The sequence below is a fragment of the Malaya genurostris genome, chromosome 1, assembly GCF_030247185.1.
Source record: "Malaya genurostris strain Urasoe2022 chromosome 1, Malgen_1.1, whole genome shotgun sequence".
NCBI lineage: Eukaryota > Metazoa > Arthropoda > Insecta > Diptera > Culicidae > Malaya > Malaya genurostris.
Genome location: NC_080570.1, coordinates 74,261,620 through 74,280,151, shown reverse-complemented (window position 1 = coordinate 74,280,151; position 18,532 = coordinate 74,261,620). Strand labels below are relative to the sequence as shown.

The 18,532-nt window shown below is 38.0% G+C and overlaps 1 protein-coding gene across 2 annotated transcripts in view; it reads right to left on the bottom strand.

The window, feature by feature from the left end:
- Nucleotides 1–18,532, bottom strand: part of LOC131440497 (leishmanolysin-like peptidase) — a 99,166-nt gene that overhangs the window by 30,716 nt on the left and 49,918 nt on the right. Inside the window, exon 2 of one of the 2 annotated variants that reach the window (XM_058611817.1) lies at nt 2,710–2,786. The exons of the other annotated variant lie outside the window; for it this stretch is intronic. Coding sequence (XP_058467800.1) covers nt 2,710–2,784 — 75 coding nt within the window. The 5' untranslated portion in view covers nt 2,785–2,786. The remainder of the gene's footprint in view (nt 1–2,709; nt 2,787–18,532) is intronic. 2 annotated transcript variants of the gene reach the window in all.

Genomic DNA, 18,532 nt, shown 5'->3' with positions numbered 1-18,532 from the left:
GCATACTGTTTTAAATCAAAGTATAGATTTTATACAGATTTCCTAAATTTAATACAGATTTGTACAGGTTTATAAAAAGTGAGAAGTAAAAAATTAGACTTTTTTCTATCTATTAGTATTTGATTGCAGTGATTCTTTAAAAGTTTATTAATCAAAGGACAAATCACATGATAAAGTGGAAATCTTTTATGCAGATAATTGATTATGATTAACACCATTTTATTAGTGAAAACTGATAGAACTGATACAGACTTTCAATGCAAAGTAATACATATTTTCTATGAAAATATCTGGCATCTCTGTACACAGCCGATGAAACACACACACTCACACATACACACACACACACACACACACACACACACACACACACACACACACACACACACACACACACACACACACACACACACACACACACACACACACTTCACAGCGTTATGTTGACGTATAGCGGAATGAAACCAGTGCTACTAAATTTGCCACAATGGTTATTTCGATAGTATTTAACACGCTCTTTGTGGTAATAATCGAAGCCGAAACAGTTTTATTGAAATGTAAATATCAATAATATAATTAAACTAATGTCACGGATACCAAAAACATACTTTTTGATGATAATTTGAAGAAGACAAACAATTTTTGTTTTGTATCATTATGAGACAACTTGGCAACTTTGCGAAACCAAATGAGATGAAAACAAAGCGCAATCAAGTGAACTAAGTGAAAAACTTTCATCTCATATTTTTGAAGACTTTTATTGCTTGTCGGGTAATTTTTGAAGTTTTTAATCGTTAACTAAACAAGTGGCACGTGAATATTACTAACTATGAAGTCATCCAGCATTCAATGGTAGTGTAATTGTGCGAAATAGTGATCATGTTTTGAGACGATTCGATTAGTAGATAATCAGAAACATAACGAACTGTAAATCTTGAGACGAAAATGTGTCCTAAATTGAAAAGCAAGTTTATTTTAAATGAAAAAAACGATCACCGAAGAATATAAAACCATTTCTTTCGATGGAAAAGTGTGACAATAGCTTTTATAATCATTTTAAAACATTCCACAGTTTGGTTCAGGTAGGTTGTAAAATATTATTCATGTTCAAAGTAATGAGGTGACGGGATGAGATGGAAATAGGAGCTCAGATGAAATAGGGAGCCGTTACCCTAAATTCTAGCGTATTTCTTACGGTTAAACACACGAATATGAGTGAATTTTTCAGTGGTTTAGCATTTAGCTTACTGATATTTCATTTTTTTGTGGCAAACGAGTCGCGTTTGAATACATTGACTCGAAAAATCGAAGCGAGTTTACCGATTTTCATACCGATACCCTTAAAGTCAATCTATCGAACAGGGGCAGCAGATCTCACTCTAAGTAATAGTATTCGTATATGAGATGACTACTGGAGCAGAGACGAATGGGGGTACCGTTACCCTACATTCGCTTTTATTTTAAATTAATGTGATTCGAACCGATATCTCTATCCAAGACATCCAATCGGTGCATGTCGATTCGGTTTTTGCCATTTATTCTTTTGTTGGTTTCTGAAATTGTTTAGTATCGAATTTCTGATGTTGAACGTGGAGACAATAGTGTTCGTAAATCTTCGTAAAAACTTCATTCTGTTTTGCAAAATGTACTGAATTAGCTGATATTTTCTAGAAAATTTCAAGCAACCATGAAGAAAACTATTTTTGCATTATACAAAAATGATGAAGATCCTAAGATTATAAATTGCCTTTTAATATTCTCAAAATCTAAAAATCTTTTTATGCTCAAACCAATAAAGAAATAAATTAAAAGTAAAGCAGTATATGTTATCAATTATTTCTATTATTTCTGCTGAATTCGCTGAAAAAGTGATGAACATTTTTCCAAAAATTGTATTAACAACTTGATGTACAAATGATCAAACTACTCATTTAACCTCATGTGAAGATATGAAAGCATTTTCAATGCCAAAGTAATCGACATACAAATGTTGTTGGTATCCAATAACAGTATGTAGCATCCGAAAATACTATTGTAATAATGCAACGCCTAATTACTTATATCGTTGAAGCCCCGTCATGGATTTTTGCTGGTGATTTATAACGACACCAGGTGGTCTCGAACTTGACCGTCAATGGAAAAAAACCTAGTGTAATTACGAGACAGCACGCTATGGATTTTATCCATGTTGCTTTACTTGCGAATCACTTGTATCTCGACACCTAATGAAAGAGAGATGCGTAACGGTTCAATGAATACGACCAGCAATTAGTCTATGATCGGTTTGTCGGTTGGTCAATATACGCATCAAATTTTGTATGTCTAATAATTTCCTGTGGTTGAAAGTAATCGTTTTCCTTTCCGCGCAATTGCTTTTAACGGAGAAAGACACCGCAAATAATGATTGTCTATCGATGAGAAACAGTCGCAAACAAAGACAATCAATCAAAGCAAAACATAGAGTGAGTAAGGCCTTACATATTTGGTATACGAACAATTTATATCAAATAAGTATGAAACGCCACTACTTTTGTACCTAGGTTACTTTCGTTTAAATGAAATTAATTATAATTTCTCATACACATACTAATTTCGAAAACTTAGGGATCTAATGCCTTGTGCATATATTAGCAATCAAATAACAAATGAGATGAAATTGATGACCAATTATGTAAATTTTGTAATCTGATTATTGCTTAGTCACATTACCTTGTAATTCCGGAAACAAGTGCGGGAGTCGAATCCGAGTTCTGTAACAGTTCCAGACAGATCCGGTCTCGTCATATCTAAGTTATCGATGAAAGTTCCATTTAAGAATTTTTCGATTATTATTGTTGTTTCGATTATTGAATTATTGTTGTAAAACCCCAGAGCCAGTAAGTATTGGAGGCGGTGAACATTTTCCTAAAACTATTATTCGCTCTATTACTTCCAGATAATGACGTCACAAAACAATTGTAAAAAAGCGCACCTAAACATGAGTCTCGTGAAGGGCTCACGTTACAAAAAAAACCTATTTTAATCCACCTAGTGGTGCAATGATGCCTTTCTCTTCTTATCCATTTTCTCCTATATATTATCCTTTTCTCCTATTCGCATTGCTGTCAACAACGCGAGATGAAAAACGACTACTGAAAGAATTAAATAAAATTAACACTCGCGGATGGGTTTGCTGCAGACCCCTTTTAGATCTTCAGCATGAATAACAGTATTAACTTGTAGATTTTCAAATATTCCATAGAAATCTGATAACACCGACAATGATATGCAGACGACGCTTCGATCGGTTAATATCGCTGAATTTTGGGGCGTAAATTCTCAGTTTCCGCCGCTTGAGCATCGATTCGATTTTAGTTTTGCGAATCGACATTACTGAATAAATAGTACTCTCGCCATACCATAACACATGTATGGCCAATCACTTTATCGCACTTTTAAAACTATTTTCGAAAGGGCCAATTAATAACACAACGTAGTAATTTAAACAACAATCGGAACACTATCACATTGAACATACTGAGGTCGAAGAGACCATTCATCAGTAATTCAGTTCACACTTCTCACCCCATTCAACCATAAACTAATATGACCTACAATTTTTTTTACGATTTGAATTTGGAAAAAAAGTATCGGTAGTCGGATTTGGATAAAACTCAGCAATTCATTTATGCGACTATCAATCCTTTATTTGATTACAGACTATCATGATCTGCAAACTAGAGAAATTCTCTGGACAATTCAAAGAGGTAGTTTATGGAAAAAAAACTCTTCAAATTGACATTTTAACACTAAGCACCCTAAGTGACGGATTCCAATGAAATGCAGGAACCTTGTATGGGACCATAAGATCTTTCATTCGAATCTTATTGTGTGAAAATCGTTTCAGCCATATCCAAGAAAAGTGAATGACATTATTTCACATTATTGGTGCACATCACCCTGTAATTATCAGTGATTGTATAGCCTTTCTATATGAGAATCACAAAAAATTAAAATTGCAAATGCATTTCTGATATGGCGTTGTACGAAAAAATATTTAAATGTGTTGAAAATTCTTCTGATAGAACTTTTCCTTAATTTTTCGAGTTTTCTTATCTATTCTATCGAATTTTTAAGAATAGTCTGCCCTGAAATTTTTTTTCTTCTTTCATGTTACGTCTCGTTCTTCTTACTCTATAGGTTACGGTGAGCTTAAATCATACTCGTTTCACTTCGCTTATTCTCATGGTGTGATTCGTTAGCGGTGCTTTCATTGAGACTGTTCCGCTCAAAAGTTGTTTGTAGTTTTCTCTATTTCTTACGCTTCTTTTGCTAACTTAAATTGAATTACAAATTTAGTTTTCTAATGCATATTCTATGCCGTCTAAATGGTGGTGAGCCCAATTTGTCCGCGTCTCAATTTCGTATATGGCGATACAATAAAATTGTTCTATCAGAATTACATATATTTTTTTACCATACAAACTGTTTTAATGCTTTTGTGTTTATATGACCAACTAGGAATCTATCCGGGAGAAATACGACTTAGCCTGGGACTTCTTCGAATTTTCAAGTCTTATTTTTTTGGTTCAGAAGTCATGGTTGACTTAGATATTTTTAGTTCAAATAGTTGAAGTGTCGGGGTGTTTACTGTGATAGCTAGATATCAGGCAGAAGATCAGAACCCGACAATTTCAAAACTTGTCTTAGAATTGTTAAGATAAGAAAAGCTGAGAAGCTACAAAACAAAGAGTTTCACTATGAGATCGTCCCACTAACACTACTCTTTTCCCGTGACACTTATGCTGATGCAGAGAATTCCTCGGTCACTACTAGCAACAAGTGTTGAACTGACATTCATTTCCTTCCTACAATGGCCTGCATGGGCGTGGCCATCTACGGTATTGATCATTTCATGCTCGAAGTCAGTTCAGGTTGCACGTTGAGCATGATCTTCTACTTCCAAATATCATGCATTTGGTTCAATATACAATTTCAACTGGTTTCTGATAAATCACGGGAAACTAACGGGCGGTCAATGAGGCTAAGCTGAGCTAGTAAGGTATGATATCTGATTGAGTAAAGCGAGGCGAATATTTACTGAAAGCAATGTTTGAAATATTCGTCATTTAAAACTGGTTTCTTCCCTATTTATCAATTGCAACATGCTTCTCAAATACACAGGTGTATCAGTATTGTTGATTGCATTCAAAACAAAAATATTTTGTAGCGCTTTATTTCTTAATAAGTTGAATTAATCAATCGTAGACCACTCATTTCGACGTCATATTTAGATTGCATATCATATGAATACATTAGGATTATTATAATCATTCTCCAAATCTTTCTCGTTATCTATTTATAATTTTAATGAGCAACAGTCACACGTTTAGGATATAATCAAATAGCTGAACCGAGAACGTTAGTTTCCACGAAGAGCAACTTACGTTGAAACTATAAACAAGTAAACCGTCAAATAATGCCGATTGAAAAATGTGACACCCACGAATTGTGTAATCGTGGAACAAAACACAACCACCTGGTTGATTGAAAGAAAACGAAAGTGAAGATGAAATAGAAGAAGGATGACACCGACAGAGTCTTGGGCACGGGGGTCTGCAGTTTATGATAATACATGCTTGCCGGGTGTTTGCTCGCCCTGACTTGTTGACGATGACAGACAACATCGCATGGTGTCAAGATAACCAAGCCTCTTGACCGATATTCAGTTATGTCATTGGAATAGGCTATGCTGTCGTAGCATATTGATGAGCATTGCAGATGTCTTTGAATATTATTACCACAGAAATGTATGCCAGTGACATATCAATTTCATGTTTTCTTGGTCCCTTGTTTGACCTGACCCACAAGTTTTCTAATCAACTTCGATCGAGGTTGAGTTCATAATTGTGTCATGAGCCCACCATATGCAGTAGATGTTCACTATTATTGTATTTAAAATATTTCCACAATATACTGAATAGCTGTTACTAGCTGTACATATGTTAGGGTACCAATATGCTGATATCAAGATAAAATATAGATTTTGAAAATATTTTCAAGCAGCATCATTAATCAATTGTAAAAGAATAGTATGGTAGTACTAGAGTATTGGTATGGTAAAACAAATAACCGTTCATATTCGGTTCAATATTTTATCTTATCTACGGAATTAAGGATACCAAAACAAAATAGCTTTCCTAAATGAAAATTTATTTTTCTACATGATATAAAATCTTATTCCATTGTCGCTAGCTTAGAGCGAATCCTAGATTTATTACTAATCCGAATCTCCTTCTCCGCGACACCTATGCAAGAGTCTCATGAGTCGTTGTCCTTCCGTAAAGTAAGTGAAACATCAACATGTCCTTTTTCCTATGGTTTATTCTTCCCTGCGAACTAAGGGCAATGATAGCTATCATGTTGTTGAAATGTTCATTCTGAGCTGGAATGGTATTTATTTACAAAACCATTACCTGAGCAGCTCTTATTAGCCAATCATCAGAAAACATAATATCAATGTACAACCCGCCAAGAACTTTAGACCGTAAATCTTCCCATGATACATTTTCTCGCTCGTCTCGTCCTCCATAAAGATGCATCCTTCGTATTTCGTAATAATTTAATTTTACAACTTCCTAGAGATTCCGATTTAGTGTTCTGTTTGGTTGCTTACTGGCCCAAAAAGAGCTAAATCTTTCTCGTCTATAGATGCTTTGGCATTGAATTTCTTTGTGATATCACAATCCTACAACCCAGAGTATGGCATAATCGTTCTCAATACCTCCAAACGCAGCTTCCGATTTCTATTTCCTCTACGAAGCTCGATGTGATCCTGCCGATCTATAGTATGCCGGTCACGAAAATATTTTAGAACGCGGCACACTGTTGACTTAGACAATTTCAACGAGTACGTGATTTTTTAACCAGACCCGAAATTTTCACCTCTGAGAGAGTAAGCATTCCGAAACAAACTGCTGTCAAAACTTTCGATAACTAAGAGCGCTGCTCGGAAAACTCAATTCCGAGATGGAATTCCCACCGCTTCCAGGGACTAAAAAATCCCCAAGCGTCCCTGAAAATTCACCAGAGAACCAACTAGGTGCTGGACTTATAAAGTTCTCTGATGTTGTGGACTGGATTTTTACAACTTTCAATATTTCAGACCCTCTTAGAAGCATTTTAATTGCTTTCATGCCAACAGTAAAAACATATTTGAAGCAGTTGACTGCAAATTGGCCCCTTCTTTCAGCGATTGTATCTTTCGATGGCTAAATCATCCACCGAGGTCACGGATCTAATCACTGTTTTACAGTGGAATTGCAGAAGTATTATCCCAAAAATAGATTCATTTAAATTTCTAGTAAACAATCTGAAATGTGACGCATTTGCATTGTGCGAAACTTGGCTAACTTCTGAAATACCCTTAAACTTTCACGATTTTAACATTATTCGTCTGGATCGAGATAATCCCTATGGAGGAGTACTTTTGGGGATCAAAAAGTGCTATTCTTTCTATCGCATTAACCTCCCCTCGATACCAGGTATTGAAGTTGTCGCATGTCATGTTACAATCAAAGGTAAGGACCTTTGCATTGCTTCCATCTACATTCCCCCAAGAGCCTCGGTTGGGCATCGGTGGCTCAGTGATATCGTAGAGCTCCTTCCTGCACCGACGTTGGTTTTAGGAGACTTTAACTCACACGGTACGGGATGGGGCTGTCTTCACGATGATAACAGATCAACTATGATCCATGATATCTGCGACAACTTCAATATGACAATCTTGAATACGGGAGAAATGACACGGATTCCTGCACCACCAGCAAGACCAAGTGCGCTGGATTTATCCCTTTGCTCGACATCGCTACGGTTGGATTGCACGTGGGAGGTAATTCCTGATCCCCACGGTAGCGATCATCTACCGATCGTAATATCAATCACCAGCGGCTCAAAACCATCGAAGACAATCAATGTTTCGTATGACCTCACACGAAATATTGATTGGAATAGCTATGCGACCTCGATATCTGAGAAACTTGAAAGAACTCAACAACTTCCTCCGGAGGAAGAGTACACGTTTTTGGCTGGCTTGATTCTCGACACCGCGACTCAAGCTCAGACGAAACGTGTACCCGGCGCGAAAACTAACATCCGTCCTCCCAACCCGTGGTGGGACAAAGAGTGCACAAATTTAAACGCGGAGAGAGCCTCCGCGTACAAAATATTCAGAAAAAATGGAACACCTGATAATTACCGGAATTACGCGGCGTTAGACGTTAAAATTAAAAACTTGATTAGAGCTAAGAAACGCGGTTACTGGCGTCGGTTTATAGACGGCTTAACGAAAGAAACATCTATGAGTACTCTTTGGAACACAGCCCGACGAATGCGCAATCATAACACCACGAATGAAAGCGAGGAATATTCCAACCGCTGGATATTCGATTTCGCTAAAAAAGTATGCCCAGACTCTGTTCCGGAACAGAAGATCACCCGCGCCGCGACACCAAATACAAACGAAACACCGTTTTCGATGGTAGAGCTCTCACTTGCACTCTTGTCATGTAACAATAAAGCCCCGGGATTAGACAGAATAAAATTCAACTTGTTGAAAAATCTGCCAGACCCCGCCAAAAGGCGCTTGTTGAGTTTATTCAATAAGTTCCTTGAGGACAACATTGTTCCACATGACTGGAGACAAGTGAAAGTGATCGCCATTCAAAAACCAGGAAAATCAGCCTCCGATCACAATTCGTATCGGCCGATTGCTATGCTTTCCTGTATCCGGAAATTGTTCGAAAAAATGATTCTCTTCCGTCTAGACAATTGGGTCGAAACTAATGGCTTACTTTCAGATACACAATTTGGTTTCCGCAGGGGTAAAGGAACGAACGATTGTCTTGCGTTGCTCTCAACAGAAATTCAAATGGCATTTGCTCGTAAAGAACAAATGGCGTCAGTTTTCCTTGACATTAAGGGGGCTTTTGACTCAGTTTCTATAAATATCCTATCTGAGAAGCTGCATCAGCATGGTCTTTCGCCAGTTTTGAACAACTTTTTACATAATCTATTGTCTGAGAAACACATGTATTTCGCGCATGGTGATTTGTCGACAATACGATTCAGTTACATGGGTCTTCCTCAGGGCTCATGCTTAAGCCCCCTTCTATACAATTTTTACGTAAACGACATCGATAAATGTATCAACACATCTTGCACGCTAAGACAACTTGCCGACGACAGCGTTGTGTCTATTATAGGACCCAAAGCTGGCGATCTGCAAGGGCCGTTACAAGATACTCTTGTCAACTTATCCACATGGGCTCTTCAAATGGGTATCGAATTCTCTACGGAGAAAACTGAGCTGGTTGTATTTTCGAGAAAGCGAGAACCAGCACAATTACAGCTTCAACTAGGGGGTGAAACCATAGCTCAGGTCTTCACATTTAAATATCTCGGGGTCTGGTTCGACTCCAAAGGCACCTGGGGATGTCACATTAGGTATCTGAAAAGAAAATGCCAACAAAGAATCAACTTTCTTCGTACAATAACCGGGTCGTGGTGGGGTGCCCATCCAGGAGACCTGATCAGGCTGTACCAAACAACGATATTGTCCGTGATGGAATATGGATGCTTTGGCTTCCGATCCGCGGCGAACACTCATTTCATCATGCTGGAAAGAATTCAGTATCGTTGTTTGCGTATTGCCTTGGGTTGCATGCAATCGACTCATACGATGAGCCTCGAAGTGCTGGCGGGTGTTCTCCCATTGAAAAACCGGTTCTGGGATCTCTCATATCGTTTGCTCATTCGATGCGACATTTTGAATCCTCTGGTGATTGAAAATTTCGAAAGGTTAGTTGAGCTTAATTCTCAAACCCGTTTTATGTCCTTGTATTTTGATTACATGGCTCAGAATATTAATCCTTCTTTGTTTGTTTCCAACCGTGCTCATTTCTTGGATACTTCTGATTCTACTGTGTTTTTCGACACATCCATGAGAGAAGAAATTCGTGGAATTCCGGCTCACGTGCGCCCTCAAGTGGCCCCAAATATTTTTTATAATAAATTTAGAACAGTCAACTGTGAAAAGGTGTTTTACACTGACGGATCAAACATCAACGAGTCCACAGGCTTCGGCATCTTCAATCAAAACATCACCGCTTCTTACAAACTCAGTGATCCGGCTTCAGTTTACGTCGCAGAATTAGCTGCTATTCAGTACACCCTCGAGATCATTGAAACGTTGCCCAAAGACCATTACTTCATTGTCACGGACAGTCTAAGCTCAATAGAAGCTCTCCGAGCAATGAAGCCAGGAAAGTATCCCCCTTATTTCCTGGGGAAAATACGGGAACATTTGAGTACTTTATCTGAACGGTCTTATTTAATATCGTTAGTCTGGGTTCCTTCGCATTGTTCCATTCCGGGCAATGAAAAGGCAGACTCATTGGCTAAAGTGGGCGCATTAGAAGGTGATATTTATGAAAGACCAATCTGCTTCAATGAATTTTTCAGTATCTCTCGTCAGAAAACTCTCGAAAGTTGGCAAACTTCATGGAGCAATGACGAACTGGGACGATGGCTACACTCCATTATCCCTAAGGTATCGACGAAACCTTGGTTCAAGGGGATGAACGTGAGTCGTGATTTCATTCGCGTTATGTCACGACTCATGTCAAATCACTATACATTCAACGCACATCTCCGGCGTATCGGGATCGTGGAGAACGGGCTCTGCACCTGTGGCGACGGTTATCAGGACATCGAGCATGTCGTGTGGTCGTGCGTAGAGTATCGCGACGCCAGGTCGAAGCTACTGGAATCCCTCAGGGCCCGAGGTAGACCGCCTGAGGTTCCGGTTCGGGATGTGTTGGCGAGTCGGGATAGTTCATATATGCTTCTCATATACCAGTTTCTCAAACACATTAATATACAAGTGTAATCTGTTACATCTGGCTTAGAAAGTTCCTCCTATTTATCGACGTTGTTTCAACTGTGGCTAAGAATTATTTCTCAACTGCAGGTTCGACACTAACTTCCGCCGATTATCCCGATTCCTCATCTGTCCACCATCTTCATCGGAACTAACAAGATCTTTTTGCTGTCACTAACCTTCGCTTCCCCCCTCCCCGTCTCTTCACCATCTCGATGTCAACTAATTAGATCTCTGTCGTTTTAGTCATTTCATTCCCATATCCCCTTTTTACTCCGTTTTCCGCAATATTTACTTCGCTATATTTTTTTTTTCATTTTCTTCTGTAACAACACCATCATCGCCCACGGAAACTTATCAACAGCATGCGGGCCACCCGCCGGGTATTCGTAACCTGGGGGTGTTTCCCGCGGACCCACACGGACCGAAGAATGCGGCCAACATGAATATTCACCAACGCCATATGGAAGACTCTCATGAAATATTCAATTCACCGGCCGATCACCACATGAAGGCTGGATCTGCCAAAGTCAACCACTGCGACCCAAATATGACATTACTTAATGATACAACCCTAGTTTTAAGTTAGTCGTAAATTTTAAATTAGTAAAAGCCCTTGGCATCTTAGAGCTTAAGCAGTGTGCCTTAAACATTATATTCTTGAATAAAAAAAAAACTAAGAGCGCTACAGTCAAGGATGGCTTTTATCGTATCAAAGAACGCTCGCTATCAACTTTTCACACGATTCAATCAGTGCCATCAAAGAGATACCGATATCATCGTAGCAACAAAAACCCGGCATGGCTAGAATAACATAGAATAGACACCAGTGTGTGAGCGAATTTCTCTCGATGACATTTTTGAGAATCAAAGGTTAGGACGCTGCTGTGAGGATTCTCTCTGAAGCAACAAACGGTCGCTTATTCTCGTTTCGCGATCCGATTCTGTATGGGCAGTGGATAATTGCGATAGAATCATTTTACTATTGCCGCTTATTCTAACTATGTGCGTATAACCTTTGTATAAGTTGTGTCTATGAAAATGTCTGTGAATGCTCCACACAAGGGTTTTGAAATATTGCACCCTAGTATGAGAATCATCAAGTCGAATCATGGATTCGATTTTCTGCGATAATTGTCAACTTGCGATTCTCTCTTGGGAAATTCCACACAGCAACGAAATCCGCAAAATTGCGTATATCTTTTCTGAGCGGCTTTGCAACATTAAAACAAATCATACCAAAATAATGAATGTCTCAAAAAACGACAAAAGTCTCGGGAATAAGTTTAGTTAACCGCACCGTTCATTGTGCCTTTAGGCAGCGAATGATTCACTAGGAACTTAATGTCATTTAATGTTGTTAGTTAGTATATCAAATTCATCAGAAGAGATCATCTTAGTTACTAAGTACAGGCTTGACTAGTATTTTCTACTCATGGTAATAGAAAGCATGGAAATCGAATAATCACTTTTCTATAGCAACTCAATTTCAATGAGAGCCAGACGATTTTTACCTTCTAAATTATCTGTCGATGGAAAGCTTCACGAATTTCATTGTAAGTTTACGAAATTGTACACGAACCATACGTACTGTACTGATCGCGCGATGTCTATTGAAAAATCATATAATTGGGCTCTAAACCCATCACTCAATGACTCAATGACGACAGAACACGTCAATATAGAAACGATCACTTTAAATTACCGTATAAAATCACGTACATGCTGCTTCATTGTGAATTACAGTTGTGCGTCGATAAATGCGCGAAAAGTAGCGTTGAAAAGAAAACGAAACATCTTTATCTGGTTTCCTTTTTATGACCTACACCATTTCGTTTCAAGTGCTCGGATGCACTCATTAAAAATTCATGCCATCGAACCATAAAACATAAGCAATAGCTATTTGACCATATCGTCGTCTGGGTCTGAAGCTCAGAACCCACCATTCCATAGAGCTCTGCAATCATTTTTTTTGCAATAATCAAAGAATAGTTCGGTGCACACAGTCAAGAAAATAAATTACAAAATTGTGTTACTACACATAACTTTCTCTTGATCTCATGCAATGAGTGCATGAAATGCTAATCCGATAATTGCATAAATTGCAACAAGACGCTCACATTTTGACTCCGATAGTGAAGCAAACGTTGAATTCCAAATGGCTTCGACTTGAATGAAGATCCATGAACCAGAAAATATATGCATAAACAACACGGATGGTTTTTTTTTTAATTTCGGAAATATTCCTATATGGATGATTTTTGGATAGTCTTGGTATTAATCTCCCGTACTAACCTCAATTTTTAGGTTCAGGCAAAATTCTCCACAAATTATTTGAGCACAGAACAATCGTATGCCTACTATAGTGCTACAACTCTACTGATATTAAAACTGTTACCACATCGAGGTTCAATAATACTACAACTAGCTTGTGATAAAAGTTCGGCTGAAAAGTTCGTATCGTTTAATAGAAACACATTTTTTTGCCAAAATTCGTTTTTATTATTCAACATAATTGCCATCAGAGGCGATACAGCGATTATAGCGATCTTCCAACTTTTCGATACCATTTTTGTAGTACGGTTTGTCCTTTGCCTCAAAATAGGCCTCAATTTCAGCGATTACCTCTTAATTGCTTCTAAATTTTTTACCAGCGAGCATTCTCTTGAGGTCTGAGAACAGGAAAAAGTCTCTGGGGGTCAAATCTGGAGAATACGGTGGATGAGGGAGCAATTCGAAGCCCAATTCGTTCAATTTCAGCATGGTTTTCATCGACTTGTGACACGGTGCATTGTCTTGATGAAACAAAACTTTTTTCTTCTTCAAATGAGGCCGCTTTTTTGAAATTTCGTCCTTCAAACGCTCTAATAACGCTATATAATAGTCACTGTTGATGGTTTTTCCCTTTTCAAGGTAGTCGATGAAAATTATACCATGCGAATCCCAAAATACAGACGCCATAACCTTACCGGCCGATTGTTGAGTCTTTCCACGCTTTGGGTTCGGTTCATCGCGTGCAGTCCACTCAGCTGACTATCGATTGGACTCCGGAGTGAAGTGATGGAGCCATGTTTCGTCCATTGTTATATATCGACGAAAAAAATCGGTTTTATTTCGATATAACAGCTCCAAACACTGCTCAAAATCATCAATTCGTTGTTGTTTTTGATCGATTGTGAGCTCACGCGGCACCCATTTTGCATAAAGCTTTCTCATATCCAAATATTCGTGAATAATATGTCCAACACGTTCCTTTGATATCGTTAGGGTGTCAGCTATCTCGATCAACTTCACTCTACGGTCATTGAAAATCATTTTGTGGATTTTTTTCACGTTTTCATCGGTAACAGCCTCTTTTGGACGTCTACTGCGTTCATCGTCTTCGGTGCTCATATGACCAGTACGAAATTTTGCAAACCACTTACGAATTGTTGCTTCGCCCGGTGCAGAGTCTGGATAACACTCATCAAGCCATTTTTTTGGTATCGGCGGCACCTTTTTTCATCAAAAAGTAGTGTTTCATCAACACACGAAATTCTTTTTTTCCATTTTTTTCACAATAACAAAAGTAGCTTCACTCAAAATGCAATATCTCACAAACTAATAATCAGACAGCTGTCAAATTTATACACGTATCCTTTGAAGGTTGGTACTAACTGAAAATGGTATGGATTTAATTGTAGTGGCGCCCTCTCATAGAAACGATACGAACTTTTCAGCCGATCTGTTACAAACGTCCTGCATGACAATTGAAACAGAAGCTTATAAAATAATCAAAACTTCAGAGACAAATTGAAATTGGAATAATAGATAAATTGAATTTTCAAATTTTAATTCGAACCTGTAAATTTTCAATATCTGTACTGACAATTGATCTACCTTGGGAGAATACTATATCGCAGAGTTTATCAAGTGAACAGTGTCAGAGCACATGTACAGCTTGGTCGGTGTCCCTAAAATCAATTAATCTCGCATGTATTATAACTGACAGACTTTTTCTGATTACTGTTTAATCTGCTATAAGGTTCATCCCAAGTTAATGATTTAAGAAACTTTATTTATTTCAGACCTTACAATGACCCTAATCGAGAAGACAACTGTAATTCATGAAGCGATTGACGGATTGAAGTTTTTACTCGCCAAAGGATGTGCGGAATCAGATATACCGTAGATTGTGCAATTCCCAGCTTTCTGCCGATGGCATAATGGTAGATATCCGGATTTTCAAAGTACTTGCACCAAATTAGTCATAAGTTACGAGAAATAGACTAAGAAGAATTTCCTAGAAATGAAGGAAATGTAGAAACTTCGGTCAATATTTTCTTCACACTGTTGTTTGATACAATAATAAAAATGTACCAATGAAAAGAAAATATACGACAAAGTAACTCAATGTATAAATTGGTATAACGAGCATATAAGAAAAATCGAAAACAAAAGCACAAAAAAAGGACAAAACGGAAAACTTAGTGACAATTGGTCGAATTACTGACACATTTGCGTATTCTTCGTTATTGCCAATGTTCAAAAGTAACTATGTAACTATGGAGGAATGTCATTGTTTCTTGCATTCCGAAGCTCTTTGAAGCAATAGGTGATGTCATGCTGTTTGGTCAAATTAAAACTAGAATACTTCTATTACTAAAAAATTGGGAATCGAGCTAGGTCTACTACTATGGTTGAAATCTTATCTAACAAATCATCAACAAATAGTAACTCCACGTCACGTTCGAGGTCTCCCCAAGAACTCATTTAGGCCCTCCTCTAGCCATTTCATTTGCTAAGTTCTAATATATGCCCGGGTTGAAGGTTCAATGCACAGGGCGCTGATCTTACAAGCCAGTTGTCATATGTTCCATTCCCGACCTGGAAGGATTCTTAGTGTCAATAGGATCGTAATACTTGCCATGTAAAGATTCTGTACGCTGAAAGTCGACTGCGATAACTGTTGAACCAGAAAAGCCAAATTCCACAAAAAGAATGTAATTCAGACGCTAAGTTCTAATATATGCCGACGACATAAACAAATTAAAAATAAATAGAATGCCAGGAAGGATATGGAAAAATGTAGTAAAATAACATTCAGCAAGAAACGAAACTCGCCTGACTCAAATCTCACTCTAGGAAGTCAAACAAATTACGTTGTTTGACCATTAAAATATTATCACAAACAGAGTTAAGAACTAGAACTAGAAAACGATGTCGTTTGTCGGTTACATCATTTCTACACTTTTAAACGACTCTAAGTTTGTTGAGATCGGTTCAGCCATCTTCGAGAAATTGAGCGAATAATACGTGAAAAGGAACACATCCACACACAGGCATTTTCTGATATCATCGAGAAGAGTCAAATATCAGGTGTACAACTTTGCTTCCGCCGTTTCAGTGATAGTTGTTCTTATTTTCGTATTATTCACACTCGAAAATGTCTGTTTATGTGCCCAATTCTCGCCATTTGCGGGAAGTTTTACTTTTCTTTTACAATTCGAAAAAAGTGCAGCTGAAGTGCATCGAATGCTCTCAGAAACTTTCGGTGATGCTGCTCTAAGTAAAAGAACGTGTCGGAAGTGGTTTCAACGTTTTGAAAATGGTGATTTCGATGTCGAAGACAAACATGATGGTGGAAGAGAAAAAACCTTCAAAGATGAACAACTAGAAGCATTGCTTGATGAAGATTCGTGCCAAACCCAAGAAGAGCTTGCCGAAACGTTGGGAGTGAGTCAGCAAGCCATTTCAAAACGTCTCAAGGCCCTGGGCATGATTTAGAAAGAGGGAAACTGGGTGCCGTACGAGTTGAAACCGAGGGACATCGAGCGCCGTCTATTTGTATATGAGCAACTGCTTCAAAGACAAAATCGTAAGGGGTTTTTACATCGAATCGTGACCGGTGGTTCGATACGATAATCCTAAACGCAGAAAATCATGCGGAAAGCCCGGGCATGCTACTTCGTCGAAGGCAAAACCGAATATTCACGGCGCTAAGGTGTTGATTTGTATTTTGGTGCGATCAGTTCGGTGTGATTTACTACGAGCTCTTAAAACCGGATGAAACCATCACAGGAGATCGCTACCGAACGCAACTGATGCGTCTTAGTCGCGCGCTAAAAGAAAGGCGGCCACAATATCAAGAGCGACATGACAAAGTCATCCTTCAGTCAATGCTCGGCCTCACGTCGCAAAAGTGGTCACGTCGCAAAAGTGGACCTGGAAACGCTGAAATGGGCGCCACACACCGTATTCCCCAGATGTCGCCCCTTCTGACTTCCACCTATTCCGTTCGATGGCACACGGCCTGGCAGATCAACATTTTCAATCCTTCGAAGAGTTAGAAAAATGGAATGCTTCATGGATAGCGTCGAAAGAGGACTCCTTTTTTCGAGCTTGGATCCGAAAATTGCCGGAAAGATGGGAGAAAGTTGTCGCTAGCGACGGACAATACTTTGAATAATACATCTGTAAGCACTTTTTCGCAATGAAGCTTTTAACTTTGGAAAAAAGGCGGAAGCAAAGTTATACACCTGATAGTATAAAAAACTAGGAGTCTCCGGAACTCTGATCATAAGTTTCCCCAGCAGTTATATATCATTTCTACAGAGAAAGACAAAACGTAAAGAATTCTCAGTGGTCTCATTTCTAAATAGACACTGGTGTACTTCTGTATTAACATTAATTAATCGAAATATCTTTATTAAATACCATCAGCGAACAAACTATGCCAAATATAGATCAATAACTCAAACGATGGCAATGTACAACAAACACTCAAAAGTTTTCAACTTCACAACGACGAAGAAAAATGTTATCATTTGACTTATACTGAATCATACGGTATTTATTCTTCTCTCTAGTTTATTAATTTATAATTTTTTATCATGTAAGTTCGTAAGATCATTTTGCTCCATACGCTGAATTTTATCTAAATGCGATTTCCAGCAATGCGATCTAAAAAGTACACTGTTCAAACGAAATTCGTAAAATTTCCATCGAATTAGCTGTAACAAAATTCTACGTTTACAACTGAATTTTGAGTGCGATTCGGACATTACATTTGGAATACTTCTCATTTTCATAACTGAATTTAAACACTTCCTAATATTTTTGGCTGTTCTACTCATTTTATATTAGAACTAATCCAAAATTTGTTTCCTAACATAGAATATTCGAAGAGAATTTCAAAATATACGTGATTTGCGTGATTGACTATCATTCGAAGTCATGGAGCTACAGTTATTACGATTTGTAATACAAATCAGTCATCGCAGTTCGCTTTTATCTCAGAAACAAAAAAACAATACAATGTAGTGAAACAATAACAGATCGACTGAAAAGTTCGTATCGTTTCTATGAGAGTGCGCCACTAGAATTAAATCCATACCATTTTCAGTTAGTACCAACCTTCAAAAGATACGTGTATAAATTTGACAGCTGTCTGATTATTAGTTTGTGAGATATTGCATTTTGAGTGAAGCTACTTTTGTTATTGTGAAAAAAATGGAAAAAAAGGAATTTCGTGTGTTGATGAAACACTACATTTTGATGAAAAAAAGTGCCGCCGATACCAAAAAAAAACTTGATGAGTGTTATCCAGACTCTGCACCGGGCGAAGCAACAATT